The 19,519-nt window shown below is 48.4% G+C and overlaps 2 protein-coding genes across 3 annotated transcripts; both read left to right on the forward strand.

Moving 5' to 3' along the window:
* The first annotated feature begins 941 nt into the window (after positions 1-941).
* LOC100824729 lies at positions 942-5,215 on the forward strand. Of its 2 annotated transcripts, XM_003576545.4 has the most exons (11): positions 942-1,293; positions 1,374-1,461; positions 2,561-2,710; positions 2,847-2,978; positions 3,270-3,414; positions 3,501-3,539; positions 3,622-3,696; positions 3,942-4,001; positions 4,101-4,165; positions 4,521-4,611; positions 4,682-5,215. In XM_003576545.4, exons 1-11 carry the CDS (start codon positions 1,053-1,055, stop codon positions 4,724-4,726), a joined length of 1,131 nt encoding a protein of 376 aa, XP_003576593.1. In that variant the 5' UTR covers positions 942-1,052; the 3' UTR covers positions 4,727-5,215. The 2 variants fall into 2 exon arrangements, with proteins under 2 accessions (XP_003576593.1, XP_010238229.1); XM_010239927.3 differs by lacking the exons at positions 3,501-3,539; positions 3,622-3,696.
* Positions 5,216-5,377: 162 nt separating this feature from the next.
* Positions 5,378-8,266, forward strand: LOC100837730 (PHD finger protein PERSISTENT TAPETAL CELL 1). Its single transcript, XM_003578154.3, has 3 exons — positions 5,378-6,171; positions 6,260-6,569; positions 6,690-8,266. Exons 1-3 carry the CDS (start codon positions 5,868-5,870, stop codon positions 8,155-8,157), a joined length of 2,082 nt encoding a protein of 693 aa, XP_003578202.1. The 5' UTR covers positions 5,378-5,867; the 3' UTR covers positions 8,158-8,266.
* The last annotated feature ends 11,253 nt before the right edge of the window (positions 8,267-19,519 follow it).

Raw genomic sequence — 19,519 nt, forward strand, 5'->3', positions numbered from 1 at the left:
AAGCCCGTAATCTAGGCACCTATATCGACATCCAACACTTCCTGCACTCAGAGTATCCAACTGTCAGGGTGCTGCAACGACTGTTCTTCACTTTCGGTGTATGCATCCAAGCTTTCACTCATTGTCGACCGGTGATATGCGTAGATGGCACTTTTCTCACTGGCAAATACAGGGGGCAGATCTTGACCGCCATTGGTCAAGACGGCAACAATCAAATCGTTCCGCTCGCATTTGCTTTCGTGGAGGGTGAGAACACTGGAAGTTGGTTATGGTTTTCAGGCAGCTCAAGAGAGCAGTTGTGCATGATAAGCCGAATGCGTGCATCCTTCATGACAGACATGTAGGCATAATCAGTGCGATAAGGACATTGACAATCCCTAGGCCTGATGAACAAACTCCATGACAGGACATGCAGAGTCGTTGGTGCATGCGGCATTTGGGGGCCAAGTTCTTCTCGCAGTTCAGGAACAAGTCACTTATGAATCTATTCAAGAAACTCTGCAAACAGAACCAACAATGAAAGTACACTAGAATACGTGGTTATCTTGATGAGTTCACGAAGAAACATGTTAGGGAGAGGACAGCGGCACGAAACGCATCGGTAGCAGCACATGTAGCAGCAATGGCTGCACAGACAGCAGTTGGAACAGGACCATCTGAGAAAGAACCCGTTGGGCTTCGTGATTTGCCAGGATTTGACCCACCCGGCACTAGGAGAAGGGTTGGGAGGCAGATTAAAAAATTTCAACGGTGGATAGAACACGAACCTCTGAAACGGTGGTCTTTGCTGCACGACACACATGGCGCCAGGTAACCGTCATGACTCTTTTTTTTTTTTCCTTTTCTACGTACAGCTCGTTCCGGCCGTTTTGTAAAAAAAATTCCCAAGACAGGGAAACTGCGAAGGAAAGCCACACGATTTTCCTTGTACGACCGTATGATACGGTCCGTGTCTGATACCCGTGTGGCCGCGCGCTCCACAAAACCTCGTCGCGGTTCTGGAGTCTGGACCATTCCACCGCGCCGTCCGCCGGCGATAGCAGCCACCGCCAATGGCGGCCGCCGTCACGCCCAAAACACTTGAAGTCTTTACCGCCTACACTTTACAGTCCTCGCGCGGCTGCCTATCCACAGCCCGGCGGCCCCTAACCTCGCCGCCCTATGCCGACCTCCGCGCTCCTGCGGTCGCATCCTCTCCTCGCCCCGGCGGTACCCGCAGCTGGACTCAGGCCACCAAGCCGGTTCTCCGTCCCCGGGCGGCTGCTGCGTCCTCCGCGGCGACCGCGGCAGAAGGTACTCTGAGTAATCAAATTGGGGCTGTGGTGCGCACTTGACTTGAGCTCTTTAATTATTACAATGGTGTGCTTCTGAAGGCATGTCTGACCCGGAGCTGAGGCTGGTGCTCGAGCTCGCCACCAACGAGGAGCTGCTGGAATTCGAGGAGATCCTCTATGGTACCAGGTCTGGTCGCTTGCTGATTGTTGCCATGCTGTTTAGCACTGAGGTGCACATTTCGATAACAGTGTTGGGTTTCAGGAGGCGAAATTGGATTCATTGGGTTAGTGTTTGGATAATCTGTTGCGTTGCCTGCACAATTAAATTTGAAACTGACAATACTACTGCTGTTGCTAAATACAAGATGTTTCTTGCTTTGTCCTAAGTCAAACTTTTGGAACTTTGACCAAATTTATAGAAAAATATACTGATATACATATCATGAGAAATTTAACAAAACTAATTTAGAGTTTTAGATGTTGGTAGATTTTTCTATAAACTTGGTCAAACTTTAAGAAGTCTAACTTAGGACAAAGCTAGAACATCTTATATTTAGGAACAGAAGGAGTAGTTGTTTTGGTTGGCTCCTTTGGTACGCCATTGTGACCGTACATGGTCATACTACAGTGTATCTCTGGATTCGACAACAAGTGGGTGAAAACCCATGATCTCCTCTTGGATAGATCAGACAAAGTCGACATACGTGGGTCATGCCATTGTTGAAGGTGTTGGCTTGAATCTCTGCCTCATGGATGTTAATCCTATGTTTGACCTTTTTGGTTGGACTCCGCAACATCGGGGGCGATCTCTTCTTAAAGGCAGTTTATGTTGGATTTGGTCCCCTGCGATAGGTTTGTGGTTGGTGATGGAAATATGTCTGTCGTGATGCCAGTCTAAAGAACATGAACATCAAATTTTTATTTTCTTTTTTCCTTCATTTTTTTTACAGAAAAAACTCATGCATTTAAATTATTCGGGGAACTGATCCATGGATTATGCAAGAAAGAGAGCAACTAGATTTGTTTCTTTTTTTGGAAATGATAACACTTATTCTCCTTTTTGTTTCCACTCCCGTCTACTGACTCTTGAACAGTAGACCATTGTGATTTCCTTTTTCTCGTATTTTGTTTAATGCGCTCACTATTCAGTTCGATATATTAACTCCTGAGTTCGTATAGGACTGTCATAATTCATAAAAAGTAATGGCACAATATTTTTTTTAACATACTGTTTCAATGTTTCATGTTACTGGCATAAACATGGTTTTGTATTCCTTATTATGCAGCTATTTCAGTCCATTAATAAAATCAATTGCAAAAAGACCGAATTCAGATTCTGTTGTTGCTTTGGATGATATCGAGGAGAGAGATATTTTCATCTCAAAATTAGAGTCGAGGTTCCTCTATCTTGCTGCAGATGCCCGCTCAATTATAAGGTCAGTCAAGTAGACTTTTGTTTTCCTGCCCCAAATAAAATTGCTTTGATTGGATTGATTACCTGTGTAAGTAAACCTGTTATAGTGTGCCACCTTTTTGAACACCTTCTGTACTTGCACCAATCTTTCTTCATAGGGGCTGGAGGCCATCATACAGGCATGTCTTACTTCAAGTAAGGAGAAAACTCAGTGTTCGATGCTCTAGTAAACTTTGTACTGCAGACCTTGAGGCAGAAATATTTCTTCACCTCCTGGATGAATATTTGAGGTATTTACGTTTACGTGAAGTATAAGGATACACAGAAACAAAACAAATTTGCAGCATATGAAAGTGACCTTAAATTATGTAACCATATAGACTTGTACTGTGATGCTAGCCAAGTAGCCATCATCATGCACAACAACTGCTGTTTCATTTTTATCCATTTCCTCTGTGTACAGACACTTTAAGACGTGTTTTTTCGAACACTCTCTTTACAAATCCTCTTGCAAATATAGTCTAGTCTCTTTGCCACAATAGTGGTCTGGAATACTAACCTTTCAAGTCTCATGCATTCAGCCATCAGAAAGGATCACTCTCATTTCCATGGGATAAACAGAAATCTGCAAAAGAAAACTCCAGCCTAGGGTTAAATAACTGGAAGGTTCTTACAGATGCTGCTTGGAGAATTGGAGCGAAGGGCCTGGAAAGTACCTTCTTAAAGGTTATTTGGAGTTCTATTCTTTTTTTCCTTTTTTTTTGCGATCCTTTAACTGTTTGACTAATTTCAGTTTTTCTTTGCTATCAAAGGGTGGCAGTGCATTGACTCTGAAAACAATCTATGAATCGGTAGGAAATAGTCTTTCAGTCGGCAGATTGAACTCATCTCATAAACATCGTTTTCTACTTATATTATTTACCATTATGGTAGTTAGCCAAGAGATTATCTGGAAAACTGCTGATGGAGAAAGCTAATTATGAGATAAAGAAAGAACTTGTTAAGCAGGTACACCTATTTAAATTAGTTCAGTTTGATTTACTGTTCCTGATTATTTTTATGTGGTGATCAGGTTCGCATTAGATATAAATTCTGTCTGGGTTTCCCCACTTAAACTCTTGTTTTTGTCCCTGTCTGGAAAATGCTTTAGCAAAGCTTGACATTTAGACCGGCTGTATTTGCATGTTGCAATCGACATTCATAATCGCCATAATAGAATATCCCTCGTAAGTAATGAGGTTTGCCATTTCCAGGGTGGACGATTAGCTGCTGTTAACCTAGAGTCTAGAGTTGGCTTGCTTGCAGCTAAGCAGGTAAAAAATTTCTGGTCATTATCGGTATTATACCCATGCTTTTGTCTAAATTGCACATTTAGCATTTCAAGTTTCAACAATCCTTTCGAATGTATGCAGGGTTTGGCTCGTGCAGCGTCCAGATATGTTGGTCTTAGGAGTGTGATGACTCTACTTGGACCAATGTATATTTCTCTTAATACTCCTTAGTAATGTATTTTGAATTTTGAGGTTCTATATGGAATGGCTGTGTGCATCAATCGATGTAAAGGCACTTCTGAATTTACAAAATGGTTATCCTCCTTTTCCCAGTATGGTTCTACACAAAAAACTCTTGACATACTTTCTTTTGTACTGTGGACTGCTTACTATCTTAAATCTGCACTTCTGATTTTACTGGTTGTCAATATTCATCTCAGGCCATGATTTAATCTAAGATCCCCTTTGCACATGTAATAGTTCGTTTTGTTCTGTGGAATGTAGAGCTGCCTGCAGGGTGGCTACTAACTGTAATACACTAAACGTTTAAATGTTACACAGAATGTGGGGTACACTCTTGGCTGATATTGTGGTTCAGATGCTTGGGACGGATTATGTTAGGATCGTGCAGGCAATCTATGCTTTTGCTCAGGTGAAGTTCAGTTTTTCTCATTGTTTGGTCTCAGTAGCTACATTGATTAATGTGTCGCCTTTCCTTACAGATTCGGCTCACTCGGTCATGTTACACAGAATCTCATGAAGAATGACCAAAACACGAGCATCGCTGCACAAAACCTAACTGGACTTTCTGCTCTCGTGCGATCGTGCTCTGGTGCGTACGGCTCCATAGTGTATATTCTGACCAGACAGATCATTAACCTGCAAATTCTGCAGCAGTACCCCTCGATAAGCTCTGCTGCTCTTGGTAGTGCATAGAGAATAGAGCAGTTGGCAGATGCCAGGTTACGAGTACATCAGTAGTTCGTCATAGCTGTGAGATTACGGTGTAGATCTTAGGAAAAAATAACGATGTTAGGATTAAACTGGTGTAGTACTTAACAAAGAGATCACGATGGCCATTTGGACCACCTACTCTCCGAAGGCGGTAGTTGTGGATGAATATACATCCACTTCACACTTCCACGGGGGCCGAAGTTGTAGACCATGCATTCCATTCTGTCCCGGTTAAACAATGTAAAAAAAGGGTTCCCTTGACATTAAACAACGGCACCCCTACCATTCAGTTAGGCAAGGCATACTTCGTTGCCATTATTACCTCATGCTTTGTTATCTTACATTACTGTTACATATATCCTTGCATTTCATACAAAACCAGAGCAGAAATAGAATTTGCACGTGGCACCCTAGCTATTTGCTTCCTGTGTCAAATAGTATCAAGTAATCATGATTTTCCCTTGTGCTATTCATCAAAGTATCTATCTGCTTGTTAGTTCTAACTACTGGTTTAAGCGCCAGTTTTGTGAATGACAAATTTTTATTTTCTTTGCCTGGAACATTTACCTTAGCATCATGGATTGCACTGATGATTTTGGCAATTGAAAGGTGGTCGTGCACGCACTGGTAGCTAGCATACGAGAAGAAAAACGCAGGGTGCAGTGTGCAAAGTTTCCAGAACAGATGAGCCTTCCTTCCATGTTGCGAATGAGCGAGCGGCATGTCTAGAAGGAATGCACGGTCCATTGTTTATCCATCTCATCTCTCACCAGACCGCCGAAGGTTTCTAAATCCCGGGCACTTACCGCGTGAGATGAAGCCGAAGGAACCGCTGCCGCGGCTACATAATCCACATTTACCAGCATAAAGTTGGGCGCGGTCCAGTCCACGCCCACGTACGTACGTCCGTCCGTCTCCTAGCTAGGTGTATATACGTACGCTACGTACGTAGCCATGGCGGCTAAGATGGTGATCAACCTGGGGAGCTCGCGGCGGAGGAAGCGCGGGGAGGTGCTGTTCCGGTTCGAGTCCTTCTGCCAGCCCGGCTACCCGGCCCAGCTCGCCGGGCCCTTCCGGGACAACGTCAGGACCCTCCTGGGCTTGGCCCACCTGGAGGCCGGCGTCCAGGGCGAGACCAGGTGCTGGTCGTTCCAGCTCGAGCTGCAGCGCCACCCGCCCACCGTCGTCAGGCTCTTCATCGTCGAGGAGGAGGTCGCCGCCTCGCCGCGCCGCCAGTGCCACCTCTGCCGTCTCATCGGTACACGATCGATCTCGATATTATTTTAGAGCGTGCGATCAGGTCGATCAGACAGTACTGATATATAGATTGACGTTGACGTGATCAGGTTGGGGTCGGCACCTGATATGCAGCAAGAGGTTTCACTTCTTGTTGCCCAAGAGGGAATCCACGGTGGAAACTGATGGGCTGTGCTACGGGATCAGCAGCAGCCACGGCGGCGGCGGCACCGAGAAAGCGTCGTCCAAAGGGGGGACGGGGACGGCTAGCTCCAGGGGACACCTGCTCCACGGCGTCGTGCACCTCAACGGCTACGGCCACCTGGTCGGCCTCCACGGCTTCGAGGGCGGCTCCGACTTCGTCTCCGGCCACCAGATCATGGACCTATGGGACCGCATATGCTCAGCCTTACACGTAAGGTATATAGATCTGTATGCTGTCACGTTGCAAATTAAGGCATATCGATGCCAAACTCAATCGCTGCATGAACAATGAGTCCTTCTCATGTACGTACATTCGTGCACACAACGTAAATTAAGGAAGGTGAGCCTTGTGGACACGGCGAGGAAGGGGCACATGGTGCTGAGGCTGCTGCACGGCGTGGCGTACGGCGACACCTGGTTCGGGCGGTGGGGTTACAGGTACGGGCGGCCGAGCTACGGCGTGACGCTGCAGTCGTACCAACAGTCCCTCCACGCGCTCCAGTCCGTCCCGCTCTGCGTGCTGGTGCCGCACCTGGCGTGCTGCTTCGGCCAGGAGCTCCCCATGGTGGTGACCAAGTACCAGGCCATCAGCGGCCACAAGCTGCTCGACCTCGGCGACCTCCTGCGCTTCATGCTCGAGCTGCGCACCCGCCTCCCGGCCACCTCCGTCACGGCCATGGACTACCGCGGCATCATGTCGGACGCGTCGTGCCGCTGGTCGGCCAAGCGCGTGGACATGGCGGCCCGCGCCGTCGTGGACGCGCTCCGCCGGCCTGCCTCCGCCTCCGACCGCGCCCCGGGCATGCCCGCCGCTCCCCGGTGGGTCACGCGGCAGGAGGTGCGCGACGCGGCGCGCGCGTACATCGGCGACACGGGGCTCCTCGACTTCGTGCTCAAGTCCCTCGGGAACCACATCGTGGGCAACTACGTGGTGCGGCGCGCCATGAACCCCGTGACCAAGGTGCTCGAGTACTGCCTGGAGGACGTGTCCAGCGTGCTCCTGAGCCACGGCGGCAAGATGAGGGTGCGGTTCCACCTCACGAGGGCGCAGCTGATGAGGGACCTGGTGCACCTGTACCGGCACGTGCTCAAGGAGCCGCCGACCCAGCTGCCGCTCACCGCCTCCGCCGGCTCAGGCGCCGCGGCGTTCGGCGCGATCCCCGTGGCGGTGAGGAGGGTCCTGGACGTCAAGCACTTGGTCAAGGACTACCACGAAGCGATCATGGCCGCCGCGACGGCCAACAACAGCGTCGGAGGAATCGTGGGTCACGTGTACGTGAACATGTGTTGCACCCTGGTGGTGAGGGACGGGAGCCCGGAGCTGGTTCCCCCCTACGAGACGGTGACCGTGCCGGCGCACGCCACGGTGGGGGAGCTCAAGTGGGAAGTGCAGAGGCTGTTCAGGGACATGTACCTCGCTCTCAGGACCTTCACGGCCGAGTCCGTCGTGGGGATCGGGATCGGCCCGCAGCAGGAGGCCAGCCCGGTGCTCGGGCTCATCGGCGTCGGGAGCACCGTCGTGGTCGAAGGCGTCGTTGGCTCGCTGCAGCCCGCTGAGGAGGAGGAGGAGAGCGACGAGCAGAGGAACGGAGCGGTGTGCGAGGGGAGCGACGGCGAGCGGGTGGTGGACTGCGCGTGCGGCGCGGACGACGACGACGGCGAGCGCATGGCGTGCTGCGACATCTGCGAGGCGTGGCAGCACACGCGATGCGCGGGGGTCGCGGACGCCGACGACGTCCCGCACGTCTTCCTCTGCAGCCGCTGCGACAACGACGTGCTCTCCTTCCCGTCCTTCAACTGCTAGGAATAGGAACTTCGCTTCTGCTCCCGGTACAATCGCATCAACGTTGCTGCGATCTGCCATGATGTGGCTGCTTATCATATACATGTAGTCGAAAAACTTTATCGATTTGTACTTATACATAGTCTTATTGTTCTTCTCTTGGCGAAACCGAACGGGGACAGGTCTATCGCCTCGACTCGACGACGACGGTGACAAATGAGGACTCTTCTATCGAACAACAAGCATTGTTTCATATACGTACTAGAATGAAGATCGTAGACAACTTTCAATTATTTTTTCTCTCTCGGCGAAACCGAAATGACAGAGGTCGGCAAATTTGCACCCGGAAAGATACCGGAGGCAGCTGGATAGAGAGCTTTCAGCCTACTTTATTTCGGCCTGTCTTTGTATGGGCTGTAACTAGATGTGGGCTCTATTTGAAATGCCTTTGGCAGTTTGGCACTGGATATGAGGAGCACCAATTTGGGCTTCGATGCCTCACACGGACGCGCGGTCCATTAACGCAGTTTTTCATAGCAAACGTATCCCGTGAACCATTTTTAAAAATAATACTACTCCGTATTTAAATTGTGTAAGATTTTTGTCACTTGACGGTCAGTTATAGCTAGTTTTGGTGCAAAATTTGAATGGTAGATTTGAAGATAGAAAATTCTATGTGTTATTGAGTATTTTAGCACATTCTGAATGGTATATATGGATTAATTCTCTCCAATTTATACCAGAGCAGCTCGATGTCGACCTAAGGTTTGCACCTAAATGTTAAGTTAAGTATCCAACAAGCAATAGACTAAACTGGCGAGTGACCACCAGAGGATGGGGCTCCTTTTCATCTGGACCGGGGGAAAGGTAGCCGAATCAACCTACCTACAGATTCCATATCGTATTGATCTTACGATGAGGAGCTCGACCACATGGCCTGTTTGTGTTTGGGGCCACTTGGTGGCCTCATGAGAAGGCCTTTCAGGAAAGGCCTTTTTGCTGCACACTGTTGCTCCTGCTACCCTACACTCGTTTTGCATGATGGAGGGGAGAAACGGAGTAGCTAGCCAACCCAGTTGGAAGGATCCAACTAACCTCTCCAAATGATTCGGTTCTAACTTTCATGGGAAGAAACATATCAGAAAAGCTAACTGAACCAGTGTGGAGCAGGCATGCATGTACTCCTATAATATATTTTTAGATGGCCGAAATCCTTGAAAGAAATGATTCAGCTCTCTATGTTTTCGTGTAATGGAAATCAGGGTCTCCCATTGCTAAAGAAAAAAAATGATTTGGAAAGCTTTATCATTGGCTCATGAGTTCATCATTTATCGTCCGCAAATGAAAATTATAGAATGGATCGAACTCTTGTTCATGCACACAAGTGACAAAATACAGCACTCACATGGGTAGTCTGAAACCTTCTGGGGCGCAGTTTAACCATTTCCATAATAAGACTGAAACAAAAGGTCCAGTTTTGAGGATAAATGACAACAAACAAATGACTTATCATTGAAGCAAACAAAAAGTTTAAAAAGTTGTCTTGCTTTTCCTCTGCGCCAGTGGAGGAGCTCCATTTGTCCTGTGTCCCTAGTGAGACAACCTAGCTAGCCTTTCTTTTCCTGCTTTCTGTTCTTTTGCAATGCAAGGACCTTTGTAGGGCATGCACTTTCACCCTGAGATGCCGCTTCTCTTCCCCCTCCCTCCCTCCCTCCCTCTCTCTCTCTCCATCTTTTTCCTGCCTCTTTTTGTTTCATTAATCTCTCTCTGACATGTTGAGGTGATCCACCACTATGGTGTGAGGGCGATGGGGGCACATGGCGTGGTGGCTCGGCTGAAAAGGGCCTCATCAACTGAAAGGGATGAGCGAGTAGATATTCATGAGTGATCAGTGATGGAAGGAGAAATGAGAGGTGTAAGTGACAGGAATCTTGGAGGGATTGAATGAAGTAAAATTGTTTGGGAACGGTACAATACCCTTTTTCTGGGAACCGCCTACTCTAATATGAACAAAATAAATCTCCTTTCGTGTGCGAATTGTTCGGCCTCTCCTATTTCTTAACTTGCAACATGTGTGCATGGATCGATGTAGAGACGGGGGCGTTGCATTTTCGAGAAAAAAGATAACCCATTCAAGACTTCAACCGAGGCTCTTCAGTTGTATCATTGTAGATTATATGTACTACCTACGGAAAAACTGAAAGAATGTTTAAGAAAAACTACATCACATGTTGTGTGTTGTTTTTGCGAATATCCACACATCCTCGTTCCACTTGTGTGATGCGCTCACTTTGGTCACAAATATAAGTCCAACCTGTGGAACTTGTAAATTGGTCCAGTACTTTCAAAAATACTACGGGGCTGCTTGGACATGTGGAACACTACTTACTACCAGTCCATCCGACTAAAACTACAACAGTCCAACCAGCGCCTGCATTTTTTTCCCTGTGACATTAGTAATGTGCTCCCCTCTTGCTCCTTACATTAAATTGGACAAAAAATATACTGATGTACTCTCTTCTTTTCAAAAAGGTTGGCACATTTGGTTTCGTTAAGACAATGCTTTGATTAAGAATTACTAATTTATATGTATTTTTCATACATGAAATTTATATAGATTTGTCTTCAAATTTTTCGCTAATAATTATAATTTAATTTCATATAAGTTATATATGAGGAAACCAAATACACCGACTTTTGCGAAAAGGAGGGAGTAGTGTGAATGTTTCGCACCACTTGGTTAGACCTCTTTCTTTTTTTGGCAGATGGTTGGACCTCTTTTACCATGTTTAGTGGGCTATGGGCATTTCAGAGTACATTGTGCCGTAAATTGGAAGTAAAAATAATCCAAACATTGAGAAGTCCAGAAAAAAAATCAATGTTCGGCCAAAACTAGTGATTTTTCTGAGGCCGAAATCATTCATGTTCAAATTCTTTTGTTCTAATTTGCCATAACCCAGGACATACATGTTTTAAAAAGTTAACTTGCGTTCGGTAGCAGTGTAGAGACTTAGCTTGTTTGGTTTGCAATCCGGTTTGAATCATTTTTTCGGCTAGCTGCGTAAGTGTGCTTGCACATGTCGTTCTATCCTGTCATATCGGAAAGCTCTTGACGAGAGGTTGTAATATTAGCAGAGGAAATTGCAGAAACCACTCGTTGCTGCGAGGCTTCTTGCGCAAAACACATATTATTCATACTTTTTGTGCAAAACAATTACTATTCGTCTAATCCGTTGCACATAAGTCATAATCACAGTTTTCAGTGCGATAAACATGTTTTTGACCGGTGGGCCCACCTGTCAATGCCAACGTGGCGTCTCGGCCTTGCCAGCGAGGATTGAGTCGGGCCGAAGAGGACTTCGGGGTGGCGCTGTGGTGCAGTTCAACGCGGGCGGACGGGCAGCGTGGTCACGCCGGACGCTCCCGTGATGCGGACGGACGAGGTGCCCGCCTCCGCCGGTGTCCGGGACAACGGCCCCTCTTGATGGCCGGAGCTAGAGCTTGTTTCACCTCGCCGAGTACAGGATGGCTGCCGGCACTGATGCTGCCACGCAGACAAAGGACCGCCGTCGTCGGATTCCCAAAGAGCCGCAGACGGCGATGACAGAGCTGGGCGCGGACGACGTAATCGATGACGCCACCCATTCGCCAGCGTGTGACCGCGCCCAGACGCGCCGTGCCATGCTGCAAGCCGCCCATCTGCCCGCGTGCCTGAGCCGCGCCATGCGGTGCCCCCCTGATGCCTGAGCCGCGCCATGCCGCACCGCCCGCGCGCCTGCGCCGCGAAGCATGCTCGCCCGCGTCGTGCCACACCGTCCGCCCTACGCGCCCGCACCGCGCCTCACCGCCCCGAGGTACTTTTGGGCCCGACCCAATCCACGCTGGCAAGACCGAGACGCGACGTTCGCACTGACGAGGTGGGCCCCACCGTCAGAAACGTGTTTATCGCGCTGAAACTGGGATTAGGAGTTGTGTGCAACGAATTAGACGAATAGTAGGTGTTTTACGCAAAAAGTATGAATAGTGAATGTCTTGGGCAACAACCTTCACAGCAGTGAGTGGTTTGTGCAATTTCCTTGCAACTGCCCGTATATGCAGCACTACTACAGAGTACAGACTAGCAGCAGGGAAGCACCAGCAAATGTTTCGTGCTACATACTAGTACTTGGATCTCCTTGTCGTGTTATGACCCGAGGAATATATCGGCCCAGATGGTGAAGCCCCACGTGCAGGGTTCCAGTATATAATCGATCGCCCGCTATATATCCAGCACCACACCACCAATAGCCAGGTCCATTCATGCCTGCTGCATGGGCACTCCGATGTCTACTATCCAGAAGTAAACGCTCCTTGGAGATGGCAGGTCGGGCCCGGGGTTTAGGGGCAGTAGTTAGGTGGTACGGATTCCACGTGTATCCCATATCGTTTTGTCTCGTTGTAGCCAGACGGGACAAACCCGGCCGGTCCAAGGCTGCAAAGTGCAAAAGGCAGTGAGGTAATGCACGATTGAATGATGGTAGGAGATGATGGATGTGGTGTTTTTTACCGTCTTCTTGCCGTTGGAGGCTCGGAGGTTCTTATTAGTAGCTTCTTAAGTTGATATACACCGTAGTACTCCACTGCTCTCATATTAGATGTCGAATTATATTTATCTAGACATATTTTAGTATATATAGATGCGTTAATTTTTAGTCACTTAATATGTGACAGAGAAAGTATATACTTATCTACTTTTGTTCAGAGCTTAAATCATGAGAAATCATTGACATAATTAAATATTTCTAGCTATACTTTGGAATTCCAAGCAACAAAAGATATTAGTTGATCGGATTTTTTTTTCCTTACGATCAAAATAAATAGATCGGATTATGATTCAAGGAAATGCAAGTTACACGTTCCATGGTCCAAACATGAATTATAGAACGAGAAAACGTAAGGAAGGAAAGCGAGATAGATGAAACTAGGTCCAGTGCGTGCTTTATTGGCTGCTACTCTGGTTCCTCCCATACAACGCGCATAGCCGGCCACCGCTCTGTCCAGTGGAGTGGGCACGACAGACACGAATGGCAGCCTCGATCAATTATCGATCGTCTCTCCAGTACTGTCAGTCTGTGAGGACCGTGGATGATCAGCATGCACCATCGCCGATGTGTCTGGATGGTCTAAAATGCACGCCGTATCAAAAAAATTTATGATCAATTTTTTAGTGGTTATCAAAATGTTTTATTACTGTATTAATTTTAGTTTACTTTTGTTGTCAATGTTGACCAATTCAAAGACAAGCAATATCTTCAGTAGAACTTCGGTGAGCCAAATATTTGACGATATTGAATCCAAACAAACATACTTATATGGCGTTATATATCCACGTGTATATACATCTCCACGAGAATATGAAGGATCGGAGTGGTACGCTGCGGCCTTTTTTTCCTTTTGTATTTATAATCGGTGTCAACAAGGAAAACTCTGCGCCAACAAGCTGTTTGCATCAAATCGGTCGCGGCCGGTCAGGTCAGGCGCCGGCCCAGCCCAAACGGAATCCTATGGCGACGCGCACGTACATACCGTCGTTCCCTGTATGGAACGAATAGAGACGCAATAGAGAATTTGTGATATCACCTGCGTATAAATTCCGTGTACGTGCCAGGGCCCGGTCAACACCCACTCGCGCGTGTCAAGCAGTTTGGCATGTACGTCCGCACGTGTAGCTGGTACTACAAGCGGGCCGGCCGGAGCGGTGAATGATGTGCTGAGAGACCAGCGAGACTTTATTAACACCCCATCATAAGCAGGCATTTTTCAGAGAGACGAAAGGAGAGAAAGTTAAAGCGAACAAAAAGATGATACGCTTTCTGTCTGCCTGTTTCTCCGTGGACGAGTGAGGACAAAAGAAAGGCTCAGCAGGGCGGGGCTAGCTAGGCAAGGAAGCACCGATAAAGAGGTCTTCTCGGTCACCTACCATGCTGCCAAAGTTTTCACCGGTGTGGCATAATGGTCAGTCGCAGCTCGCAACTGGTACGCACAACGTTTTCAAGAAAAAGAAAATCCCCGCAAGCAAATACTAGCAAGGGTTACCGTGATTACCATAATCCTAATCAGTAGAGAGAGTCAAGACAGCGGGGCGGCCCAAACGAACCGCATTTTACGGTCGTTTCGGTCTGTTTGGATCGCGGACCATATTGGGTCGGACAGTGCCAAATTGGAAATAAAATGAATAAATTTGGAAAGAACACAACATGAAAGATTTGATTCATTTCATTGCTAAACATGAACCATGAACTAGATACAAATTGCTACTGATCGTCCTCGTACACTATGCTACACGTAGTTATACCAGAGTGGGTTGTGGACCATTTTGGAAAGAGGTAATTGCACCAGTAGCCCAACAACTTGAGATATCTGAGCATTTTAGTCCAACAAGTTGCAAAGTTAGCAAAACTAGTCCTAAAAGTTGAGATTCAGACTGCTTAGAGGTCCAAACAATTCAGGTGTTGACACGTGTCCTGTTTAGCTGAAAAACCCCTGCAGTCATCTAAAATGTTGTCTTTGGCCGCGAGCTCCTCGTTGCTGTCTCCGACCACCACACATGCCGCCTTCGACGACCACCACGCACGCTCCGACATGAGGGACGCGCTCGCCGCCTTCGCCGCAATGTCCGCCCCCTCCCCCGCGTCCGGCTTCGGCCCCGTGCTTTGCAGCTTCACCTCCCTTCTCAAGCTCTGCGTGGCGCGCGCCAATCTCGATGAAGGCCCTCGCCGCCATGACGACTCGCCCGTGGTTAATTGATCAATTTTTGTTGGGGATTATCAGGAGGTTATTAGTTGTACAAATTGTTCCAGTCCGAGGGTCTTTTTTGCGAAATTTACACGAGCTCCATGTTGTTGTCACGTGTCCATTCGGACTAATTGGACTAAAATGCTCCTGAATCTCAACTTTTAGGAGAGTTTTGCACACTTTGCAACTTGTTGGACTAAAATGCTCCCACCTCTTGTTGGGCCAATGGTGCAATTACCTCTTTTGGAAACGTAACCCACTCCGGTATAACTTCGTCCTCATCCCCTGGTGTTCGTGGAAGGAGGAATTCGATCAGTTTTTCTACGATCATCCTCGTCCACGCCGAGGACCACCTCCGGCGGCTCGCGATGGAGTACCAAAGGAGCGGCGTAAATCCCTTGTCCGCAAGCCACGCCCGCCGGTTGAGCTAGCTCGAACGCACGGTCTGCTGCGAACCCCTGCACAAGCTCCGCATCGTCCAATGCCTTCCGGCGGCCGGCATCTTCCTTGGGGCCGTGCTCCTCAGAGGCCTTGCATGCGAAGAAGATGAGGTGCTGCTCCTCTTCATTGTCGGTCCCGAGAACCTGAAAGCTGGCGCCGTTGCAGGAGGGGCCGGCGCTTCCTCCTCGATCTCTATTGCCTCCAGTTCCGGCGCCGCCTCTTCTTCCTCGTGCTCCATTTTGGGCACCCGGAGCGCGCCGCCGCCGCCTCCGCACCTTGGGGCAAGCCTAGTGCGACGCCCGCCGGATCCACGACCGGCTGGCAAAGCTCCCTAGCCGGGATGGGCGCATCCACAGCGTCGGCGTGCACGCTCGCGGACGGAGGAGACGCCGACGAATACATGTTGGCGGCAGAAAGCTAGAGGGTTTTGGGAGCGAGCGGGGTGTGTGGTGGGGTGGGGAAATGGGGTCGATTCGGTCCCATTAAAAAAGACCGGGGGGGGGGGGGGTTGTGGGGTCGATGGCAGGTGGGTTGACTCGTTCTGCCCTAGGTGGATGAGCGGACCGCGCGGCGGTCCGTTTCTCCGTCCGTGAAGTCGCAAACCCGGCCCAGATTTGGGGCGGGAATGCGTCTCGGCGGACCAAAAAACGGAATGCGTCGCCTCACTGGATGCGTGTTTGGTCCGTTTCGGTGCGAAGTCCGTTCCCGCTGTAGCTGCCTTAACGCTAGCTACTCACGTGGCCACACGCGCTCGTTTGCCACGCATTAAAAGCCGGACTAACCAAAGCGGGGCATAAGCGCGGAAGCAAACGTGTAGCCGGCGGCCCGCGCGGCACTGACTGCGTCTGTCTTCGCGGTGCACGTCAGCGCGCGGCCGGCACCGCTCGATCCACCCCCGTCCGGCCCCCACGCCATGCTATTGCTAGCTAGTCCACGCATCCACCTCTCGAGACCCGTACACGTCTCGCTGACAGGCGCGCCCAAATGGCCGTGTCGCGCGTGGCGCCTCCTGCATGCGACCGAGCGCCAGTCCGTGTCGCAGCGGTACGTGCGCCGAGCCGTGCCTAGCTCGGGCGTGGCAAGAACCGCGTTGGGAATTGGAGCCGCCAGCGTGCCGGCCCCGGCGTACTCCATGTCCCAGTAGGTGTAGCTAGCCGCGCGGCTGGATGAATGTCCCGCTGCGCCGCGCCGATCCAGTCGATTCCTGCCTCGCGCGGCATCCTGCATCGATGCCCGCTAGCTCCTCGATTGGGGCTGTTCCCGTACGGTCCGTCGACGCGCGCGCGCGCTTCTCTCTGGCTCAGCTCTCTCGATCGGGACTCTGCCGCTGCAGCCTGCAGGCATCGGCATGGCACGTACGGCCAGCCACACCATGTGGAACAGGAACGAGACTAAAGCGCAGATAGCCTCGTACCGTACGCGTGCTTAATTAATCACACCATTGTTCAACACGGAGATCGGTAGATACGTACGGGTATGCTTGGATTTTGGGCCCAGCCAGTCCTGCCAAAGCTTTTGGCGTGACCCAAATTGTGGTGACTGTTATAACTAGACATCCAAATGGCGACCATTAGATTTGGGTGTGTGCCAATATCTTGATAAGGCTAAATTTGTCTCAAAATCTCTAACAGGCAGCGTTGCCGAACAAAAAAAACATAAAAAAATAAAATCAGGAAATTCAAGAAAGCTTTATCGAAATAGCCATATAATACACTCCAATATTTCAAATCCCAATTTGAGTCTCAACTCGAGAAAAACAAACAACCCCTCATTACATAGATATAAACATTTTTAGATTGTGTAACTTCTTTTATTAACTTAGGAAAAACCCAGTTTTAGTTCAGTTATTGTATCATCCAGTCTCTAAACGTTAGTTGGATAGCGTTAGCTAATTAGCCCATTCCATCATCGACTTCAAAACGTAAGTTATTGTTTTTCACCTTGTTGGGTTATATTTTTAATATTAACTTGTATCACTGAACTTTTTTCCACCACTTAGAAGCAGAGCGGATTTTTTGCACCTGTCTTCGGATTGTACCGTTATATTTCCTTTGCAAATACAACACATCTTCTATACAATGCCATATACATGATGGTAGACCCCACTCCCCACCTGCTGCCTTGTCCCTCCTCCCTCTCCGTCAAGTGTCGTTGCGTCGCTCGCATTTGCATCCGACTGTGCATTCCCTACTTCCTCAACGCAGGTGGCGGGGACGGGACCAGGCACACATGCGAATTGCTCGTGCTCGCCAATGGGCGGGGAGGCTTGTATTGGAGGAACGACATCTGGAGGAACTTCTCGTGCTCGTCGGTTATGGGCTCGCAAGCTTCCCGCTCGTTACCAACGTCTCGATAGTTGCGCTACCTGTCCCCCTCCTCTCTCCCTTTCTCTCTACACTCTGCCAGTCAGGATGGTGCATGACTGGTCGGATCCAGGGCCACCCTCGATAGACGGAATCTGGACATGCCACCCACCGTCGCCGCTGGATATCCTATCCTGCATCCCGTCCAGCAGGCCGATGCCACGGGCTATGAGAGAGAGGGAGAGGAGAGGGCGACACAGGGTAGGGAGAGAGACCAAGAGACAGCCGCCCCACATGCTAGAATTGCATTAAATACCAATAATTTTTTCTTACAAAATATAGATGCATGTTACTTTTTAATATTTTCATGACATGTGAAGAAAACAATGAATTATTAAAGTTGAAACACCATAACACATATTTCACGTAACATAGTATGTTACTTTTGGCATCACAAAAACAAAATATTAACTTAATTATTAGTACTTATAACATATTGCGTCTATATGGGTCTTAATTAAATCACTTTAAAAATTTATTGTAGCCCATCAAATATATTTCTAATATTCTCATGATATCCTGTCTTAGCGTATATATCGTCTAACGCTAGATAAATAAATATTTGACTCAGTTAGCATATTGGACATACTGCGAGCAGTGCATGTGCATGATTTATATGACCAATACATTTTGAAATACAGACCATGACCAATCTCAATGCCCAACACATTGAGGCAATCTAGAGTGCGAATGCACACAGTCGCAAGAGGCATTTCCTAGGTATCATTTATGTAATCTAATGTCCCTTCGTCTCTCCTTTTCTTCTCCCGCTCTCACACAACTTCTCTTCTTTTCTTTACGAATCTTGTGTAGTAATCCCGTCACCCTAGAGTAAATCTCTCTCTCTCTCTCTATCTATTCTCTCACTCGCCAAACTGGTAACACTTCCTCTTGCGATTTAATTTATCTCAGAGATAAGGAAGCAGGCGTGCAGGCAGAGCAGTCAGTGGTGGCTTCTGGTTTGGCATGCTCCACCTTGACGAAGGGAGCAGTATAATTTAGTATCAAATCCCTGACTTATTATGAATCAGAGAGAGTAGTTAATTTCATGTAGTTAAACATGATCAGTGCAATAGAACACTGGAAATCACCACGGTTCCAACAGCGCCAAAATCTCCAAATAGCATGATATATTTATTCCAAAACCGTATCACTTGACGATGGTTGTGCATGCATGCCTAACACGAACACAGCACGTCTACACGTACGTATAGCATATCTGTGGAGCTGCAGAAAAGTTTTTAATGAATCTTACTCGCATGCATGGTGGTTCATTGACTCATCGATTTGACTATATATGAGTACAACCTAATTAGTCCGCATCCTCGTTTAGATGCCAGACGTGCACGGCTTCGATGCGGAACCATGCATGTACGGCCTTAGCGCGCCGAGGCCCCGTGCACGCGCGAACGCGCGAACGACCCAGCCATTCGTCCGCACGGCACCGGAATTCCAAACCGAATCGGTCCTCGCTCGCAAGGAACGTATGTAACGTAAAACAAATTTCTACAACCCTTAGATCCCAGATCCAACGTATGTGGATCAACGTGGAGCCTCCCCTCGGTACCCCTCATATTGCTTTTAGTATATAATAGATAGATTGAAGTGTCTTACTTCAATTCAACTCGACCACAATATAAACAACATAAGCTATATATTGTTCATCTATTAATGGCTAAAAGTAAGGTTTGTGCTTTTCTCGTTGATCTACATCATCCGAATTATTTTGACCATTAATTTTTATACCTACCGGTCAAGGTTTAATAAGGAAATATGCATGTTAAAATAATAGCAACGAAACATCA

Source organism: Brachypodium distachyon, chromosome 4, assembly GCF_000005505.3.
Source record: "Brachypodium distachyon strain Bd21 chromosome 4, Brachypodium_distachyon_v3.0, whole genome shotgun sequence".
In the NCBI taxonomy this organism is placed as follows: Eukaryota; Viridiplantae; Streptophyta; class Magnoliopsida; order Poales; family Poaceae; genus Brachypodium; species Brachypodium distachyon.

Coding starts and splice junctions, on each gene's coding strand:
- LOC100824729 (XM_003576545.4), top strand. CDS start 1,053: ATGGCGGCCGCCGTCACGCCCAAAACACTTGAAGTCTTTACCGCCTAC. Junction 2,979..3,269: donor CTCCTGGATGAATATTTGAG/GTATTTACGTTT, acceptor TCATGCATTCAG/CCATCAGAAAGGATCACTCT. Junction 4,612..4,681: donor CAATCTATGCTTTTGCTCAG/GTGAAGTTCAGT, acceptor CTTTCCTTACAG/ATTCGGCTCACTCGGTCATG.
- LOC100837730 (XM_003578154.3), top strand. CDS start 5,868: ATGGCGGCTAAGATGGTGATCAACCTGGGGAGCTCGCGGCGGAGGAAG. Junction 6,172..6,259: donor CCACCTCTGCCGTCTCATCG/GTACACGATCGA, acceptor TGACGTGATCAG/GTTGGGGTCGGCACCTGATA. Junction 6,570..6,689: donor TGCTCAGCCTTACACGTAAG/GTATATAGATCT, acceptor ACGTAAATTAAG/GAAGGTGAGCCTTGTGGACA.